A 21326-nucleotide genomic window follows, 5' to 3' on the forward strand; every position below is an offset into this window, starting at 1 on the left:
CACCCTCTGCCGTGACCAGACAGAAAGCAGCTTTTGAACAGATTTATTGCCTTAGATTTGATCTCAAAGAAAAATCATGTGCAGTATTGGCCCCAGGTTCTGCTTCTTTACAGTTTCCTCTGAAATCCGGATGCCTGTCAACACCTTGGAAAAACTGAATTCTCCCCAACTAATAGTGGTGTGTCACTGTAGTAAGCCTAGTACATAAATGGCCTTCTTTATGGAGGAGCTGCATACCCTCCTTTTTTTTTTTTTTTTTTTTTTTTTGCTTAATTTTTGCCCAAGATGAGAACATAATTTAGTTCACTTTTTATTTATTCCCAACATCATCCATGCACCAACATTTTTGTAACTAAAGGAGGGACCATTCAGAAGGATGCTTATCAACTGTCAAAGTGACAGTGTTACAACCAAAGCATATATTGTAAGAAATCAAACAGTGGCCTCCAAGGTTCATTTCTACACAAGGATTAACAGATCAACATCAATATTGGTGCCACTGATGGTGTCCTACTTTTTTATCATGACATGGCAATCAAGAGCAAACATACGATTTATTCTTATTTAAGGTTTTATGGTTAGAGTAGGCAGATAGCTAGATATAAGCAGGAGGTGGAAGCCCCTGAGAAAGTGGACGTCTGGAAAATCTGAAACCCCAGAGATTACCCAAGTCCTGCATGCTAGATATGAGCGGAGGAGGGGGAATACGTAGGCAGAAAGAAATGCCCCTTAAGACGCCCAGCAGTCCCTCATTGTACAGTTAACTTTTCAGAATGCTGCTAGATACATACTGATAGGGAGGGAAGAGGGCAAAGGAAAAATTCCTAAGGGGTACACAGTTGCAGTTAATATAGATCTGAGTGCTTTACAACCTTCTTTGGGTGGTGGCAAGGGGCAATGCAGCCATTAGGTAGAATTCATATCAAACAGCTGCATCACAGGTGTTAAAGAAGACAAGAAACATTGTACTTCTTGTATTCTTAATAATGACTTGCAATATTGTTTTTAGTATCATTGCAAACCTCTATAAATATGATTTTAAAAAGTATTTCTTTAGGTTGGAATTACTTCTATGCATTGACTTGTCTTCCTGGGTTTCATTAGCCATATCTGTTGTGCTTTCTTCCTTACCACTGTTCATCTCAAACTCTTGAGATTAAAGTGCAGGCTCAGGAGGAAGCAAAGAGCTTCAAGACTCTCACGGACCTCCAGCACAGTGTACCTGCCTTATGGAAAAGTGGCCACACTGTTTTCTGCTCTGGCCCCTGCCCCTGCTACTCCTCACTGGGCAGAGCACAGCCACCCTGGCCCTGCCTGAACATTTTAGTCAGTGTTGGGTCTGTGCTTCTCTGGGAGAAAATCCCAGAGACAACCTGCAGCCCCTCTGCCATTGCAGCTGCAGCAGGACCGCCCTTAATGCCTTTGGGCTTGAGAAAGAAAAAGGGGACCTGGCCACTTCCCTGACACCTCCAGCACACAGCAGGGGTTAATTCCAGTTTCTCTTTCTTGTGAGCTTTCACCTGCTACTCTTCACTAGGCAGGGCTCCTGGCTTGGGCCCACAGTGCAGACACCTCACACTCAGCTGAACATTTCCACTGGCTGCACTCTGTGTTTTTGTGGGGTGGAGCTCCCAGAGGTGACTGAAAGTCCTTCTGCCACTGCCACTGCAGTTGTACTGCCTTTTGCTGTACTTGGACTAGGGAAGGAAAAATGATCCTGAGTGCTTTACTCACACCCCAGTGTGCCCCAGTCACCCTATGGAAAAGAGGCCAGTGTGTCATCCCTGCAAGCACCCTGAGGCCCCTGACCCTGCTGCCCCCAAGCTATGGAGTGAACAGGAAGCCTGAGCTTGCCTCAGGTCTGTGGTACACAGGGGAAGAGTGCTAAGCTGAGATCTGCAGCCAGCACTCAAGTGGGAGAGAAGCAATTATGAAGAAATACAGAGGAGCCATGTGGCTGAGCAAGACCCTACTTATTGGTTATTACATGTAAGACCCATCTGTTAGTTTGCAGCCCAAACTTCAATATCAAAAATACTTTGGTAATATATGCCCCTGTAAAACCATGAACAAGAATTCAGTCACAAATAAAGATCTTGTACACCACCTTGGCCCTCTGAAAATATCGAGAAGTGAAGTCAACTGACAATACTCAAATTATATCACAGTTAAAGGAACATCAGTACAGAAAGAACCAGCACAAGAATTCTAGCAACTGTCAAAGTCAAACTGTTTCCTTATATCCAAATGATCACACTAGTTCTCCAGCAATGGTTCCTAACCAGAAGGAAATGACTGAAATCACAGACATAGAATTCAGAATCTGGATGGCAACAAAGAGCATTGAGATTCAGGAGAGAATTGAAACCTCTTTCAAGGAATCTAAGGAATGCAGTAAAACGGATTGAAGAGATGAAAGACAACCCATTTGAAAAAAGAACCAAGCCTCTCTGGTAGAGCTACAAAATTCACTATTGAATGTCATCATGATCAGAAGTATTAACAGCAAAATAGAAGTAGCTGAGGAAAGAATATCAGAGCTTGAATACTGTTTCTTCAAATTTACCTAATCAGACAAAAATAAAGAAAAAAGGATTTTAAAAAATGAATAAAGCCTCTAAGAAATATGGGGTTATGTAAAGAGACCAAATCTATGACTCATTGGTACCCCTGAAAGGGAGAGAGAGTAAGCAACCTGGAAAATATATTTGAGGATCTTATCCATGAAAATTTCTCCAATCTCACTAGAGACTTTGACATACAAACTCAGGAAATTCAAAGAACCTCAATGATGTGGTATAAAGGACAACCATCCTTAAGATACGTATTTGAGGATATTAGTTTTGTTTATGTGATAGTTAATAACATCAACTTGATTGGATTGAAGGATACAAAGTATTCATCCTTTGTGTGTCTGTGAGGGTGTTACCAAAGGAGATTAACATCTGAGTCAGTGGGCTGGGAAGGCAGACCCACCCTTAATCTGGGTGGGCATCATCTAATCAGCTGCTAGTACAGCCAGAATATAGAGCTGGCAGAAAAATGTAAAAAGGCTAGACTAGCTTAGCTTCCCAGCCTACATCTTTCTCCTGTGCTGGATACTTCCTGCCATTGAAGCATAGATATAGACATAGATATAATATATCTATATCTAATATATTATTGGATATATATTATATCTATATCTAATATAGATATAGATATATCTCCTATTAGTTCTGTCCCTCTAGAGAACCCCGACTAATACAGATTTTCATACCAGGAGTGGTTCTAGAGGAACAGAATATTAAGGATGGAGTTCTTTCATTGGTTTCGGGACTTCTGGTGTTGGCTGATTAATATGATTAGACCAAAAAATGCTAAGGACTCTACTTCTAATAGTATGGAGGACACTGATAGTACTTGGCCTGAACAGTTTAGAGAGTTATGCAAAATAAATGCATGTGACACTACTGATTCATCTCTTATGAGAGGCAAGGAGTTTAGTGACTCTATACATAATATCTTTGACTATATGTGGAGAACCAAGGAACATAATGAAGTTGGTTGGTTGCTCCTAAGTTCACTGGAGAAAGTAATGAAAGAAAATCATGATCTCAGGGAATCTTGTCTCCCGGCTTCAGAAGCAGATACTGAGCCACAAATCTGCTAAGATTGCCCTGAATGAGAGTCTTAACTCCTGTAGAGAAAGAGTTGAAATTGTGGAAAAACAGAGACAAGCTGTTATCATGCGAGTAGCTGACCTGCAACAAGAGGTGCATGCACAGCCTTGCCAGGTGTTTACTGTTAAAGTGAGGGCTTTGACTGGAAAAAAATGGGACCCTGGAACTTGAAGTGGGAATGTGTGGGAGGACCCTAATGAAGCTGAGGACACAGAGTTTGTGAATTCTGATGAAACTTTTTTGCCAGAAGAAACAGTTTCCCCATCCCCAGTAGTGGTAACATCCTCTCCCTGACCTGTGCTGCCATTAGCCTTTCCACCTTTGTCTGAGGATATAAACCCTGCACTACCTTAGGCAACAGTGATGGCCTCCCCTGAGGCAGTTGCCAGGCAAGATAATGTTGATTCTCCTCAGGAGGCACCCCTAATGCCCCTGAATGCTTCTAGACCTATAACTAGACTAAAGTCCTTGCGGGCCCCAGGGGTGAGTTTCAGAGTGTGATCCATGAGGAGGTGCATTACACTCTAAAAGAACTGCTTAAGTTTTCTAATTTATATTAGCAGAAATCTGGAGAATAGGCATGGGAATGGATATTAAGGGTATGGGATCATGGTGGAAGGGACATAGAGTTGGATCAAGCTGAATTTATTGATTTGGCCCTACTAAGTAGGGATTCTGCATTTAATGTTGCAGCTCGGGGACTTAGAAAAAGTTCTGATAGGGCTGGAAGCAGTGGCGCATGCCTGTAATCCCAGCACTTTGGGAGGCGGGGGAGGGCAGATCACAGGGTCAGGAGATTGAGACGATCCTGGCTAAAATGGTGAAACCCTGTCTCTGCTAAAAATACAAAAGTTAGCTGGGTGTGGTGATGTGTAACTATAATCCCGGCTACTTGGGAGGGAGGCTGAGGCAGGAGAATTGCTTGAACCTGTGAGGCAGAGGTTGCAGTGAACCAAGTTTGCCCCACTGCACTCCAGCCTGGTAACAGAGCAAGACTCCATCTCCAGAAAAAAAACAAAAAAACAAAAAAAGGGTTATAATAGTTAGCTGAAATACAGATTATATGGATTAAAAGATGGTCCAATGTGAGTGAACTGGAAATGCCTGATCTTCCTTGGTTTAATGTAGAGGAAGTGATCCAAAGGCTTAGGGAGATTAGGATGGTGGAGTGGATTAGTCACTTTAGACCTACACATCCAAGCTGGGAGGTTCCAGAAGACATACCCTTGGCCAGTGCTTTGTGAAATAGATTTGTGAGAGCAGCACCTGTGTTTTTGAAGAGCCCTGTAATTGCTCTTCTCTGTATGTCAGATCTAACAGTAGGAACCACAGTCACTCAACTACAAAATTTAAATACAATGAGAATAATTGGATCCTGAGGTAGCAGGGGCCAAGTGTCGGCACTGAACCATCAAAGGCAAGGTGGCATAGCTACCATAATGGACAGCAGAAGCAAAGTGGCAATCAGAATAGTCTGACTCATGTAGAGCTCTGGCATTGGCTAATTAATCACAGTGTTCCTAGAAGTAAAATTGACAGGAAACCTACCGCATTCCTACTTGATTTATATAAACAGAAAACTGCCAGGTAGAATGGACAAAAGACTAATCTGAATTATAAAAACAGAGAATCATGGCCCCTCAATCAATTTCCAGACTTGAACCTGTTACAGTTCCAGAACCCACTGAATGAAGGGGAGGCTGGATCCCCTTGAGGAAGGACCCCACTAGGCTACTGACAATATATGCTGTTAATCTTTCTCCCATCTTTCCCCAAGGAGAATTCTGGCCTTTTACCAGGGTAACTGTGCACTGGGGAAAGGGAACTAATGAGACATTTCAGAAAGTACCGGACACTGGCTCTGCTGATATTGATTCCAGGGTATCCAAAATGTTATTGTGGTCCCCCAGTTAAAGCAGGGGCTTATGAAGGTCAGGTAAGTAATGGAGTTTTAGCTCATGTCTGACTTACAGTGGTTCCAGTGGGTCCCTGGACTTATCTTGTGGTCATTTTCCCAGTGCCAAAATGCATAATTTGCATAGACATACTTATCAGCTGGCAGAAATGCCACATTGGCTCCCTGACTGGTAGGATGAGGGCTATTATGGTGGGAAAGGTCAAATGGAAGCCATTAGGGCTGTCTTTACCTAGAAAAATAAAAAATCAAAAACAATATCCTATCCCTGTAGGGACTGAAGTGATTAGTGTCACCATCAAGGACTTGAAAGATGGAGGGGTGGTGATTCCCACCACATCCCTGTTCAACTCTCCCATTTGACCTGTGCTGAGGACAGATGGATCTTGGAAAATGATGGTGGATTATTTTAAGCTTAACCAAGTGGCAACTCCAATCGCAGCTGCTGCACCAGATGTGGTTTCGTTGGTTGAGTAAATTAACACATCTCCTGGTGCCTGGTGTGCAGCCATTGGCTTGGCAAATGGCTTTTTCTCCATTCCTGTCCATAAGACCCACCAGAAGCAATTTGCCTTCAGCTGACAAGGCCAGCAATATACCTTTACCATCCTACCTCAGGAGTATATCAACTCTCCAGCTCTGTGTCATAATCTTATTTGGAGAGACCTTGCTTGCTTTTCACTTCCACAAGATATAACACTGGTCTATTACATTCATGACATTATGATAATTGGATACAGTGAGCAAGAAGTAGCAAACACACTGGACTTATTGGTGAGACATTTGTATGCCAGAGGATGGGAAATAAATCCAACTAAAATTTAGAGACTTTCTACCTTGGTAAAATTTCTAGGGTTCCAGTGGCATGAGACCTATGGAGATATTCCTTCTAAGGTGAAACATAAGTTGCTGCATTTGGCCCCTGTTACAACCAAGAAAGAGACACTATGCCTAATGGGCCTATTTGGATTTTGGAGGCAACACATTCCTCATTTGGGTGTGTTACTCTGGCCTGTTTATCGAGTGACCTGAAATGCTGCCAGATTTAAGTGCAGTCTAGAACAAGAGAAGGCTCTGCAACAGGTCCAGGCTGCTTTGCAAGCTGCTCTGCCACTTGGGTCACATGACCCCTCAGATCCAATGGTGCTTGAGGTGTCAGTGGCAGATAGGGATGCTGTTTGGAGCCTTTGGCAGGCCCCCATGGGTGAATCACAGTGGAGACTTCTAGGATTTTGGAGCAAGGCCCTGCCACTTCTGCAGATAACTACTCTCCTTTTGAGAGACAGCTCTTGGTCTGTTATTCGGCTTTGGTGGAAACTGAAATTTGACTGTTGGTCATAAAGTCACCATGCTACCTGAACTGCCTATCACGAACTGGGTGCTTTCTGACCCATCTAGCCGTAAGGTGGGTCAGCACAGTGGCATTTCATCATCAAATTGAAGTGGTATATATGTGATAGGGCTTGAGCAGGTCCTGAAGGCACAAGTAAGTTACTTAAGGAAGTAGCTCAAATGCCCATGTTCTCCACTTGTGCCACCCCGCCTTCCCCCCACCGCCCAGCCTGCACGAAAGGCCTCATGGGGAGTTCCCTATGATCAGTTGACAGAGGCAGGGAAGACTAAGGACTGGTTCACAGATGGTTCTGCATGATATGCAGGCACCACCCGAAAGTGGACAGCTGTAGCACTACATCCCCTTTCTAAGTGCATGTGTATACTTGTGCTAAGAAAATATCTTTATTTTGTTTCCTTTGTTTTTCCTTTATCATGTGACTTTAGATTTATGGACTTCACATCAGCATTTAAGCATTTAAGTGTTGTTCGTATCAGCATTTAAGTATTGTTAACCTTATGTAATAACATTTGGTTTGGGGATTGGTGCGTTTCTGGTTGTATGAGGATGGTTGTATTATGTTAGGTATAATTATGACCTTATTATTATCTTTATTTGAAGATTATGTATGATTTCAGGATGTGTGTATGGGTTCAAGTTGACAAAGAGTGGACTTGTGATGGTTAATACTGTCAACTTGATTGGATTGAAGGATGCAAAGTATTAATCTTGGGTATGTCTGTGAGGGTGTGGCCAAAGGAGATTAACATTTGAGTCAGTGGGCTGGGAAGGCAGACCCACCCTTAATCTGGGTGCAAACCATCTAATCAAGTGCCAGTGTGGCCAGATTGTAAAGCAGGCAGAAAAATGTGAAAAGGCTTGACTGAATTAGCTTCCCAGTCTACATCTTTCTCCTGTGCTGAGTGCTTCCTGTCCTTGAACATCAGACTTCAAGTTCTTCAGCGTTGGGGGTTGGAGTGGCTTTCTTGCTTCTCAGCTTGCAAAGGGTCTGTTGTGGAACCTTGTGATCTGCTGAGTTAATACTACTTAATAAACTCCCCTTTATATATATATATATCCTATTAGTTCTGTCCCTCTAGAGAACCCTGAATAATACAACTTATGTCATTAATCTCATTTATTGATTTGTGTACATTGAACCAACCTTACATCCCAGAAATAAAACCTACTTGATTGTGGTGGATTAGCTTTTTGATGTACTCTTGGATTCAATTACTAGTATTTTATTGAGAATTTTTGCATCTGTGTTCATCAAGGATATTGGCTTGAAGTTTTCTTTTTTTGTTGTTCCATATCAGAATGATGACAACCTCATAGAATGAGTTAGTCTCTCCTCTTTGATCTTTTGGAATTGTTTCAGTAGGCTTTATGTCAGCTCTTCTTTATATGACTGGTATAATTTGGCTAGGAATCTCTCTGGTCCAGGGGTTTTTCTGGTGTAGGTTTTTTAGTACTGATTCAACTTCAGAACTCATTATTGAGTTCTAAAACTCACTTTCATGTACTCTTCAAAAGACTGTGTCTTCTTCTGTTGTTGGATGGGGTGTTCTCTCAAGGTCATTAGGTGAAGTTGGTTGCTGGTGTTCTTCTGTATCCTTACTCCTTGTCTTTCTCTTTTTTTTTATTGACTGCTGAGGATTAATGGTGATGTGTCCAACTTTAACTCTAGATTAGTCTATTTCTCTTTTAGATTGCAACTCTGTTTTATATATTTTGAAGCTCTGTTATTAGGCACATGTGTATTTTGGATTGTTAGGTCTTCTTGATGAAATGAACGCTTTATCATTACGTAATGTCTCTTCTTATCTCTGGAAGCATTCCTTGTTCTGAAGTCTATTTGCACTGATATGAATATAGCCTTCACAGCTCTGTTTTCACTAGTATTTGTATATATTTTTCTCAGTTTTTAAATTGAGATGTTCAGACCATTTGCATTAAAGTAATTGTTAATAAGATTGAATTTAAATCTACCATCAAGTTGGTTATTTCTCCTTGTCCCATTTAAACTTTCTTCCTTTTTTCATATTTTTCTGCCTTCATTTAGATTGAGTTTATCTCCACTACTTACTTATTAAATTAATTTTTAATGATTTTATTATTTTCCACAATGTTTATAATATACCCTTTGATTTTTTCACATTCCACCTTCAAATGAAAGAATTCTACTGGATATATAGAAACCTTATATCATTGCACTTCTCCTTCCTCCCTCCCAAAATGTTGTGCTATTGCTCTTTGTAATAAAGGCTTACTTCTATTATGTTATAGCTCTCGCAATACATTGACACTATTTTTACCCTGAATAATCGGTTTTGTTTTAAAGTGATTATGACTACAAATATTTTGAATAATTTCTTTATTTTACCATTTCTGGTGCTCCTTATCTTTTATGGTGGATCCCACTTTCCATCTGGAGTCACATTCTTTCTGTGAAAAACAACCTTTAGCATTTCTTATAGCACGGGACTGCTGCTGCTGATGTCTTTCAGCTTTTCTTTTTCTGAAGAAGTCTTAATTTTGCGTTCAGTTTTTAAAAGTTATTTTGCTGAGTATGGATACTGGGTTGAGAGTTTCATTCCTTGTATCACTTTAACAATGATGTTCCATTATCTGTTTTGAATAGTTTCTGACTAGAAATCTGATCTTTGTTTCTTTGTATTCAATAGTTCCTTTTTCTCTGACTGCCTTTAAGATACTCTCATTGTTTTTCAACAGTTTGACTATGATTTATTTATTATTAATTTTTCATATTTATTCTGCTTGAGGTTCCCTGAGCTCCTTGGATTTGCAGATTGTTGATTTTTATTGTTTTTATAAAATTCATAGCCATTATCTGTTCTGCTGTTTTTTTTTTTTTTTTTTTTTTTTTTTTTCCCACTTCTCTCTCTCTGTATTCTTCTTTTGGGACTGTAAGTATTCAAATGTTAGATCATTCATGTAGTTTCATAAACCTTATATGCTTGTTCTGCTTTTTTTGGTCAGGAATTTTTTTTTTTTTTGTATCTGTGTTGGTTTGGATAAGTTCTAGTAAACTATGTTCAAGTTTATTGATTGTTTTGTTAGTTGTGTCTAGTTGGCTCCTCAGTGCCTTCAGAGAATTCTTCATCTCTGATATTATAAATCTCTTACTAGCACTTTCATGTTACTCTTTTCTATAGTTTCCATCTCTTTGCTGAAATTCTCCACCTATCCATGGATATTGTCCACCTTTACCAAAATATTCTTTAACATATTAACATAGGTATCAGACAAACCCAAACTGATAGTTTCCAGATGGTGTCTTTTCTGAGTCTGTCTGTCTTGATTGCTTTATTATTTAACAGTGGCTTATCTTCCCTCTTGAGTTTTTGGTGTGTCTTGTAATTATTTAATCAACCACTGGGTATCATAAATAGAAGAAGAGTAGAGATTGCAGTAAATATTATTTATGCTTTGAAATGGGCACCCATCTTCTCCTGAAAATATGTTTTGTGGTCAATTGAGTCAATCTAGTCACTAGTTGAACTGAATTTGGCATTTGTGCTTGTTGCTTTTATCTTAAATGCACCACAGGTTTAAATTCCTCCAGTGATGGGCTGCTGCTATCTTTTGCTTAGAGTGGGGCCTGGGGTGTGGAAGAATTTTCTCAGTGTTCCTGTCTATTCTTAGATTTTAGCAGTCGCTGCATCCCTGCACTACAGATGGGATATCTTCATACACATAATCTAACCCCATTGAAACTGCTGTTTCTCGTTAATGAATGCTCAATCTTTGGTGGAAATAAACAAATGCTGTATCTCCTGGAGCCACTTCAGTCTTAGTCAAGTTGTGCACACCTAGGCTTTGAAGGGAATGCATTCTCAGTGTTCTTGTGCCTTATTCGGATGGAACTTGAACGTGTGGTAGGTTTGGAGAGAAAGAGTAGCAGATGTCTGCTACGTTGCAATGCAGGATGCTGGGCACAAGAAAATTTCCTGTCTCTCCTCTAAGAAAATAAGATTTGATCATCTACCTATCCCTGAGAAGTGAAGGGCTTTGCCTGCAGTTCTAGATGCAGAACCATTTTCTCCCCCATTGCCCAGAAGCTTAAGGCTTTGGCTTTTCTGAGTAATGGTCTAGGGAATCGTGCAAGGTTTTCACATTTGACCCTGACAGCCAATCACCACCTACAGCTTGCAGTGCCAAATGTATCTCTTTCTAGTCTCTCCTGTCCTGTGTTCCTCATGAACATTAAGAAGAGATTTCTAAAAAAGAGCTTGCACGTGAGCATAGTTTCTGGTGAGAAGAATTCTGATATGTTAACTTCCTCTAAACCTTTAAATGAAATATTTCTAAGAACTAAATAAAGTTCCAGAATGCTATGAATCTATTCCTTGGGCTTTTTGCACATCTCTCTGCCTGCTAATCAAGAACAGAATGGTCATAATTCTCAAAGACTTTTTCCTGTTTGTGTCATAAATGACTTCACATGTTTTTCTGTTCTAAGAACTATTCAGCTTGATTTTTTCTGTTTTAATTTTAGCACTACCTGAGCAAAGCCATGTGGTCCAGGATTGCTACCATGGTGATGGACAGAGTTATCAAGGCACATCCTCCACCACTGTCACAGGAAGGACCTGCCAAGCTTGGTCATCTATGGAACCACATCAGCATAATAGAACCACAGAAAACTACCCAAATGCGTATGTCATTAATCTTACAGTAAGCAAAACAAGGTCCAAGTAAAATTTGTCTTAGAAAAGGTGTACATCAAGCTAACTTCTTACAACTAAATTTTTCTCACGCACAGAATGCATGGCAAAATGTGTGAGGAACATTACTTTGAGCAAAGAGTCTGACAGAAGAGAAATGTTAAGCTGGCTCTCTTTCCTAAGAGTTTGATAAAATCAGGAGAATATCTGGAGGTGGTGAGGTCACAATAATGGAAAATCGGAATGTTTACACAGAGTCAGCTTCAACAACACTCACTAAAGGTCAATGTGATCTTTACCTCTTGAAATTCTATCATTCTAATCTCCAATTCTTGAAGTGAAGGTTGTGTTGGCCTTTTCTGTCTTGGCTAACAAGGAAATTATATGTGCATCTCTATGGAGAAATGGTATTTTTCTGTATCTGTGTCTATTCCAATGGGTAGAAACACCCTGGGTCCTGAGCAGCGGTGGTCTGAAGGAATATGAGTTGCCAGGAAGAGAAAAGCAAAGACAAGAAGGCAGATGAAAGTAAGCAATGAGACAGATGTGAAAAACTAAAAAGTGTGGGAAGATAGAAGCTGGATTCTGACCACACCATGGCCAGTCTTTCACACATAAGTGACTACCAAAGACAAGAAAAAATGATATCCACATGTTGTACAATAGACAGTAGAGGACCAAGAATATTGCGAGAGAGAGAACAATGAGATCAACTCAACAGATGCACTGGTTTTCTTCCTGGATGCCCTTTCTGCACCAAAGAGCAAGAGATGGAGCCCAAAAGAACTGTAGCCATCTTGCTGAAGAGAGGAGAGACATTATAGTTTGGGATTATTCAGGTGGCTAGGATTTTCTAGGCCTGCTAAGAATGAGAACAGATTTGTGGAGGAAAGGAGCTCTAGGAATATGCATAGAAGTCTCCTCGAGTCGTTGGCTAAACATGAAGCTGCATGTACACAGAAAATAGGTCCACAAGAAAGTAGGGCAAATAACATCTATGGAAGAATAGCAACTACAATAGAACAGTGAGCTCAATAAATATGACAGAGCTCAAATAGCAATAAGGGATATTGGAATTCGGACCAGACAAAGGAGAGAGACTTCACTGAACATCTTGGGCATTCAGTAGAGACCCAGGAAAAGCCATACTTCAGGAGTAGAATTAATATATTCTTACAATAAAGGCGGCTCCAGACAAACAATAGCAAAGGTGAAAAGCAAGTCTCCAAGCATCAGAATGATGTCCAAGTCAATGAATTGCCTGTGAGAGGAAAACTCAACCATCAGAGGTAAACATCAAAGTCAAGTGGCTCAGTTATGCAGTATCCACAATGCGAAGCCTAAATATAAAACTTGAGTACACATAGAAACCTTTTAGTGTGACCCAGGAGCAGGAGAAAAATCAGTCAATACAAACAGATCCAGAAGAGACAGAAATGTTTAGAATATGGAGTGAAACAGATACCTTATCCAGAGACAGAAACAATATAAAGAGCCAAATCAAAAAAAGAATGACTAAGAGATATGTCTTAAAGGAAAAAACTACTGGATGGCCTCCCCATCGAGATAGATATTTCAGAAGAAAAAAGTAAATGAAAAATAATTGCATAGAACCTACAGAACCAGATACACACACAAAACACACGCATGCAGACACACTCAAACATGTATAAGCTTACAAACACACACACATCCACAAATGCTGAAAAATGAAATCAACCGAGCCACACAGACGTGAAGGAAAACATAAAAAGATTTCCTACATGTGGGAAGCAAGTCACAGAAAGGGGGAAGGAGATTGGAACAGAAATATATACCAAAAGCAAGAATGACTGAACACTTTCCAAATATAAAGAACATTTAAAAATCACAGACTCGAGAAGCTCAATGGATCAGAAAAATAATTTCTAAAATGAAAATTATAAGATGCCACTGGGTATAAGGCAGTTCAACTGTCAGAGGGCAAAGACATAATACACAGAAAAATCTCATAAGGAACAGGAAAAACAAAAATCTGTGTCTTGCTAGGGGAACAGTGATACAAATGATTAATGTGACCACATCAGAAACACTGCAACCCAGGAACAAGATAATAACATTAAAATAATAAACATAAGAAGGAAGAGCTCAACTGAGAAGACTACATCCAGAAATAAAATGCCTTAAAGATCATACATGTTGGATAAATGCATATTGTGCACTCCCCTAAAGAAAGAACCCAGAAACTGTAAGAATTCGAAATCAGCAGGCTCATGTAACAAGAGAGGTGACCTGAAGGGATAATGTAGAAGAATAGTAAAACAACGGAATTTTCTGCAGCCCACCTAGTGAAGAACCTAGAAATTCACAAATGTAGAGGAAAATGCTGAATGTGTTCTTGATCAAATTTCTATAACTTTTTAAATGAGAATTGACTACTTGAAGCAAAATGATACAAATATATTTAACTTTAGCATATGTAGAAGTAAAAATTTGAACAGGTAACATAAATCATGTAGGGAATAATGGGAAGTGTAGCACTGTAAGTTCCTTCCTCATGCACGAGGGTATGTAATATTAATAAAAGGTTACTATGTGGGTTCAAAGGGATATGGCAAATCCTAGAACAATCACAAAGTTTGGAAATCTGAGGTTTCAGGTGTAATGAGAATATTCCATGCGTTCCAAAGAGCGAAGCCAAGGAAGAAAAGGAAGCCTTTCAAGAGTTCAGGCTCTTATACATCCAGTTGCTGATTGAACGAGCTTCCTGGAATGGAGGGTCTGGGGTTGAGACTAGGTCACAACTGTAGAATCTCGAGAGAGGGAGTGTTGGATCCCCATGGACCATAACACGTTTCCTAATTCCTCAGGCAGTCACAGGTCATGAATGTGAGGATACTGAGAGATTGGAGCAACATACTCGGGAGGCATAAGGAAGAGCGAATGCTTCAAGATCCCCGCAGCCCAAAGTCCTCCCCTGCTTTGCCCCCTTCTTCATTGTTTTCTGCTCCTCTGTAGCTGACCAACCTCTTCAGATCTCTTAGTCTACCCTGCCGTCTTCCTTTATGCCATGGGTCCCACTGTTCTTTCAACTCATCCGCTTTCCCTCAGTCCCACAGTGGCTGCGGCCAGCAGAGGATAGATTGAGAGCAAGAGAGAAGGTCCTGCCGAGGAACCCATTCTAGAGATACTGCATCCTGCCTGGGAGCAAGTTTTCCAGGGCAGCTTTGAGAAGTGTTGCAGAGATAAACCTACATGACACACGTGATATGGGAATGCCAGACATACTATTTGCACAATGCATTTCCATGTGAAACGTAGAGCCTTTTCACTATGTATTGAGTACCTAGTGTGTGGAGGTTGACCTGGAAAGGTTATCCTTCTGGATGCCATGTTTTCTCTGAAGAACTACGTGTTAGTTGCATCTCCCACATTAGAATGTGAAGTCCTACCGAGAGAGAGAGGGAAAGCTAGACAGATACAGATACTTCTGTATGTGAATAAACAATGGCACAATACAGATGTCAAAATCCATACCAGTAATTCCAGAGAGATAGATTGGGCAGATGGCAGAAGGTGAATAGTCTGATCATTTTTTGGCCACGTGTATGCATTATCTCAGTGTCTCTAAGACGCATTTTCTACTTTAGATTTTAAAAAAATCATAATAATCTATTAACTAAGAGAAATGTGCAGAGAGAATTAGCGATTGAGACCCATTTGTGCTTGTGGCAGTCATATGGTACTTTTAAAAGGTATATGAAAAAGGCATCGGTAATGACCTTGCTGCAGCACAAAGGTGACGGTGTGGGGTGCCTCTGCATGGTGTCCCACCTCTTGTGACATGTATCGTTTTGGAATTTCCAGTGGCTTGATCAGGAACTACTGCAGGAATCCAGATCCTGTGGCAGCCCCTTATTGTTATACGATGGATCCCAATGTCAGGTGGGAGTACTGCAACCTGACACAATGCTCAGATGCAGAAGGGACTGCCGTCGCACCTCCGAATGTCACCCCGGTTCCAAGCCTAGAGGCTCTTTCCGAACAAGGTAAGGAGCCTATGGCCAGATATCTACACGCTTAGACTCTGGGATGAAAAGGTATGGAAATTCCCAGTGGTGCGGCAGCTTTCAATGGTCCACGGATGCTCGAGTGTTGACTGAGTTCTGCCATGTAGGAGGAGGCCTCCGCGCACTCTCTGGGGGAGCCAGTGGAGTGATTTCTGGTACAACGTGGGTGGGCTGTGTCTTTAGGATGAGCCCAAACCCTCCAGGGTGATCGCCTGGACAAGTCACCTCGTTGTAAAACGGACTATCTCAGTGTCTTAGCCAACATTTTTATTGTGACATGCTCTGAGGTGTGTGACTCTTTCCAAGCCAGGAAGCATTTCCAGGGATTGCTTCAAGTAGACAGCATTGGGTGCAATCTTCAGCATTGCAGATTCCGAGAAATATGACTCTGAAGCCTGTCGCCCTCGAGAAACCTAACAGGGCTTCCTTAATTTCATATCGCCCTGGGTCTGTGGAGCAGGGCATGAGCTCCCAATGCTCTAAGGCTCTGCAGCCCTAGGCTTTGAAGGGAGTGATTTCTCAGTGTTCTTAAATTCTTTCTGATGGCACTTGTACCTGAGAGGGGTCTGGAGAGAAAGAGTAGTAGACTTCTCCTTTATTGCAATTCAGGATGCTGACCATGAGAGGATTCCCTCTCTCCTCCAGAGGAATAAGCTTTTGACCGGCACACATCCGTGAGAAGCAAAGTGTGTTTGCCTTCAGTCAGATAGAGAGGACCGTTTTCTGCCCGATGGCCCGGAAGCCAAAGGCCTTAGCTTTCATGAACAACGGTCTAGGGAAACATGAAAAATTTCCATGAATGTCCCTGCCTCTGCCCCTGACAGCCAATTACCCCCTGCAGCCCGCATTGCCAAATGCAGTGCCCTTTGCTCGATCCTGCGCCATCCTACTCATGAACATTCAGTAGAGTTTCCCAGAAAGTTGCTTGCCCGTGAGCGCACTTTCCAATGAGAAGCAGTCTGATCTGTTCTGTTTCTCTAAGGTTTCATGTGAAATATTTCCAAGAACTGACTACGGTTCTAGAATGGTAGGAATCTGTTGCTTTGGTGTTGGTTTGTTGGTTGGTTTTCTCACATCCCTCGGCCTACGGATAAGGAAAAGAGTACGGTCGTAATTCTCATAGACTCCTTCCTGGTTGTGTCATCAGTGGCTTCACATGTATGTCTGTTCTCAGAGATCCTCAGCTTGATTTCTTCTGTTTTCCTTTCAGCACCGACTGAGCAAAGGCCTGGGGTGCAGGAGTGCTACCACGGTAATGGACAGAGTTATCGAGGCACATACTTCACCACTGTGACAGGAAGAACCTGCCAAGCTTGGTCATCTATGACACCGCACTCTCATAGTCGGACCCCGGAAAACTACCCAAATGGGTATGTCTTTGTTCTTTACCGTAAGAGAAGAAAGGGTCAACTGAAGTTTCTGTTAGAAGAGACGTGCTTCAAGCTGAGTTCTCCGAACTCAACTTGTGTCAGACGCAGATGGCGTAGCAAAATGTCTCAGGATGATTGCCTTGGAGCTACGGGTCTGAGAGAAGAGAACTGTTAAGCTGCCTCTCCTTCCTCCTAGTTTTATGGAGCAGAAGGGACATCTGGAGGCGAGGACATCACATGATGAAGAAAGTCAGAATGGCAAACGACCAAACACTTAGATTACCCTTCCACAACACCCACTAAGGGTCAATGAAGACTTTCCAATTGGAATTCTGTTATTCTGACTTCCAATTCCTGAAGGGAAGGTTGTGTTTGCCTTTTCTGTCTGGGCTCATGAGGAAAGATAGGTGCTTATTTATGGACAGGTAAATGTATCTCTTTCTACGTCTGTGTAAACTCCAATGGGGGAGGGAAACACTCGGCCTTAAGTACCAGTGGCCTGAAGGGATACGGGTTCGCAGCAAGAGAAGAGCCAAGGCAGGAAGGCAGATGAGAGTGATGCTGAAAAGAGACGGATGCTGAAAAGCAAAAGGGATGGGGAGATGGACAGAAGCCTGGGTCTGAGCACCCCAGGGCCAATTTTTTGGCCAGCAGCGACTACAAAAGACATGGAGAAATGGTTTCTCCATGTGGGAGAGGAAATGGTAGAGGCCCTAGCGTATTGAGAGAGGGGCAGTGATGAGCTCAACTCCATAGATGCCTTGGCTTTCTTCCTGGATAGCCTTCCTGCAGTGAGTAGCAAGGAGATGGAGCCCAAGCAGACTGTAGCCATCTTGCTGAAGGTAACGGAGGGATTGGCGTTTGGGATGATTCCGGTAGCTAAAACTTTCTAGGTCTGGCAGAAATAAGACCTGGTTTGTGGAGGAAAGGAGCTCTACAACTACGCATAGAAGTCTCCTCCAGTTGTTGGCCTGACATGACGCTGCATGTGCACAGAAAATGTTCCACAAGAAAGTATGGCAAAGAACATTTACTGAGGAACAGCAGCTACAAGAGAACAGCAAGCTCAATAAAGAAGACAGAGATCACATAGCACTGTGGGAGACTGGAGTTCTTACCAGCTAGACGGGAGAGTCCTCACAGAACACGTTGCGAATTCCGTGGAGACCCCAGAACAGCCATAATTTAAAAGTGGTATTAAGATATTCCGAGAATACAGTCAGCTGCAGACAACCCCTTTCATAGCTGAAAAGCGAGTGTCCAAGCATCAAATCGGTTTCCAAGTCAATGAACTGCCAGTGAGAGGAAATCTCAAGTCTCTTTACAAGTAAACAAGAAAGTCAATTGGCTCAGCTATGAGGTACCCCGAGAGTGAGTCCTAAATTTAAACTTTGACTACATGTCGGAAAGCATTTCGTGTGATCCATAACCAGGAAATAAATCAGGCCATACAAACAAGCTCAGAAATGACAGAAATGATTAGAATTGCATGAAAATTTGACATATCATTATGACAACCGATTTCAAATATTTAAACAAATGAATATGAAACAAACCAGATGTCATGTCAAGAGAAATTAACAGTATAGAATAGCCAAATCAAATTAAAGAACTAATATAAAAACAGTGTGTCTTAAATGAATAAATTACTGCATGGCCACCTGATCAAGTTGGACATTTCAGAAGAAAAAACTAACCAAACCACAATTCTACAGAACCTACAGAACTAGTTACACACACACACACACACACACACACACACACACACCCCCAAATTCAAAACACACCCGTACACGGACTCACGCAAAATCTCACAATTTCTCTCACACACAAGGACACTCCTGGAGAAATAGTGAAATACGAAATCAACCGAGCCTCACAGACACGTAGGAAAATATGAAAAGATTTATTGCATGTGGGAAGCAAGTCACAGAAAAGAGCAAGGGAGTTTGGAGTAGAAGCAAGTGCCGGAATCAAGGATGGTTGATAACTTTTCAATTATGAAGAACGTTACCAAAATCACGGTTTCATGAACCTCTAGGGATCAAATAGGAAATTTCAGAAACATACAAACAAACAAACAAACAGAAAAAACCGTGTGTGTCGTACTTCTGTACATCACAGTTTGAAGGTAACAAGGCACAGGCATAATACGAAGAAACATCTCAGGAGAAAGTGGAGGAAAAAGAGCTGTGTCTTCCTAGAAGTACAGTGATACAAATTGCTAATGCGTTCACCTCAGAAACACTGGAAGCCGGATGCCAGGGAATATTATTAAAATGATAATCTGGAACCAGAAGAGATCACCACGAATGCTGAATCCAGCAATAAAATGCCTTGATGACGATCTCTGTTGGATAAATGCATATTGTGCACTGCCCCAAACAAAGCAACCAGAAACTGCCAGACTTTGGAATGAGCAGCCTTATGTAACAAGAGACGTGACCCGAAGGAATTAGATAGAAGAAGAATAGAAGAAGAAGGGAACTTTCTGCAGCCCACATAATGTAGAATCCAGCAATTCGCAAATGTAGATAGATGTAAATGCAAAATATTTTCTTGATCAAATTTCTATGTCTTTTTCAATGAGAGTTGACTGCTTGAAGCAGAATGATAGCACTATGTTTAAGTTTAGCATATGTAGAGGTAACAGGTTGAACAGGTAGCATAAATCATGCAGGTAATAATTGGAAGTGTACCACTGTGTCTTACCTCATGCACGATGGTATGTAATATTAATAAAAGGTTACTGTGTGGGTTCGAAGGGATATTGCAAATCCTAGAGCAATCGCAGTTTTGACCTCTGAGGTTTATGTTATAATAAGAATATTCCATGCATTCCAAAGAGGGAAGCCATGGAAGAAAAAGAAGTCTTACAAGAGCTCGGGCTCTTATACATCCAGTTACTGATAGAACCAGCTTCCTGGAATGGAGGGTCTGAGGTTGAGACTAGGTCACAATTGTAGAGTCTCTAGAGAGAGAGTGTTGGATCCCCATGGCCCAGAATACATTTCCCATTTTCTCAGGCAGCCACAGGTCATGAATGTGAGGATACTGAGAGGTTGGAGCAAGGTTCTTGGGAGGCATAAGGAAGAGCGAATGCTTCAAGATCCCCGCAGCCCAAAGTCCTCCCCTGCTTTGCCCCCTTCTTCATTGCTTTCTGCTCCTCCGTAGCTGTCCGACCTCTTCAGATCTCTTAGTCTACCCTGCCGTCTTCCTTGATGCCATGGGTCCCACTGTTCTTTCAACTCATCCGCTTTCCCTCAGTCCCGGAGTGGCTGCGGCCAGCAGAGGATAGATTGAGAGCAAGAGAGAAGGTCCTGCCCAGGAACCCATTCTAGAGATACTGCATCCTGCCTGGGAGCAACTTTTCCAGGGCAGCTTTGAGAAGTGGTGCGGAAAGAAACCTACTTGACCCACGTGATACGAGAATGACAGACCGTAGTAGTATTCGCACAAGGCGTTTCCATGTGAAACGTAGAGCCTTTTCACTCCGTTTTGAGTACATAGTATGAGAAGGTTGACCTGGAAAGGCTGTCCTTCTGGATGCCATGTTTTCTCGGAAGAACTACATGTTAGTTGCAACTCCCACTTTAGAATATGAAGCCCTACCGAGAGAGATACGCAGACTAGACAGATACAGATACTTTGTGTGCGAATCAACAATGGCACAATACAGGCGTCAAAATGCGTACCAGTGATTCCAGAGAGATGGATTGGGCAGAAGGTAGAAGGAGAATAGTCTGATCATGTTTTGGCCACGTGTATGCATTATCTCAGTGCCTCTAGGAAGCGTTTGCTCCTTTAGATTTACAAAAATAGTAATAATCTCTTAAGTATGAGAAATGTGCAGAGAGGATCAGTGATTGAGAGCCATTCGTGCTGTGGCAATCATATGGTACTTTTAATGGGTATATTAGAAAGGCACCAGGAACGACCATGTTGCCGCACAAAGGAGACGGTGTGGCGTCCCCGTGCATAGTGTCCCACCTCTTGTGACACGTATCGTTTTGGAATTTCCAGTGGCTTGATCAGGAACTACTGCAGGAATCCAGATCCTGTGGCAGCCCCTTATTGTTATACGATGGATCCCAATGTCAGGTGGGAGTACTGCAACCTGACACAATGCTCAGACGCAGAAGGGACTGCCGTCGCACCTCCGAATGTCACCCCGGTTCCAAGCCTAGAGGCTCCTTCCGAACAAGGTAAGGAGCCTGTGGCCAGACGTCTACACGCTTAGAAGCTGGGATGAAAAGCCATGGAAATTCCCAGTGGTGCGGCAGCTTTCAATGGTCCACGGATGCTC

General features: G+C 41.9%; 1 protein-coding gene across 12 annotated transcripts in view; it reads left to right on the top strand.

Annotated features, from left to right (window-relative positions):
* LPA (lipoprotein(a)) overlaps positions 1-21326 on the top strand; it is a 185552-nt gene that overhangs the window by 41414 nt on the left and 122812 nt on the right. For all 12 annotated transcript variants that reach the window (XR_013416145.1, XM_077999211.1, XM_077999216.1 and 9 more), the window contains 4 exons: positions 11433-11592; positions 15448-15629; positions 16861-17020; positions 21044-21225. Coding sequence is in view for 11 of the 12 variants with exons in the window: in XM_077999211.1 (XP_077855337.1) it covers positions 11433-11592; positions 15448-15629; positions 16861-17020; positions 21044-21225 (684 nt within the window). In the remaining variant the exon portion in view is untranslated. The remainder of the gene's footprint in view (positions 1-11432; positions 11593-15447; positions 15630-16860; positions 17021-21043; positions 21226-21326) is intronic.

Source organism: Macaca mulatta, chromosome 4 (genome assembly GCF_049350105.2).
Source record: "Macaca mulatta isolate MMU2019108-1 chromosome 4, T2T-MMU8v2.0, whole genome shotgun sequence".
In the NCBI taxonomy this organism is placed as follows: Eukaryota; Metazoa; Chordata; class Mammalia; order Primates; family Cercopithecidae; genus Macaca; species Macaca mulatta.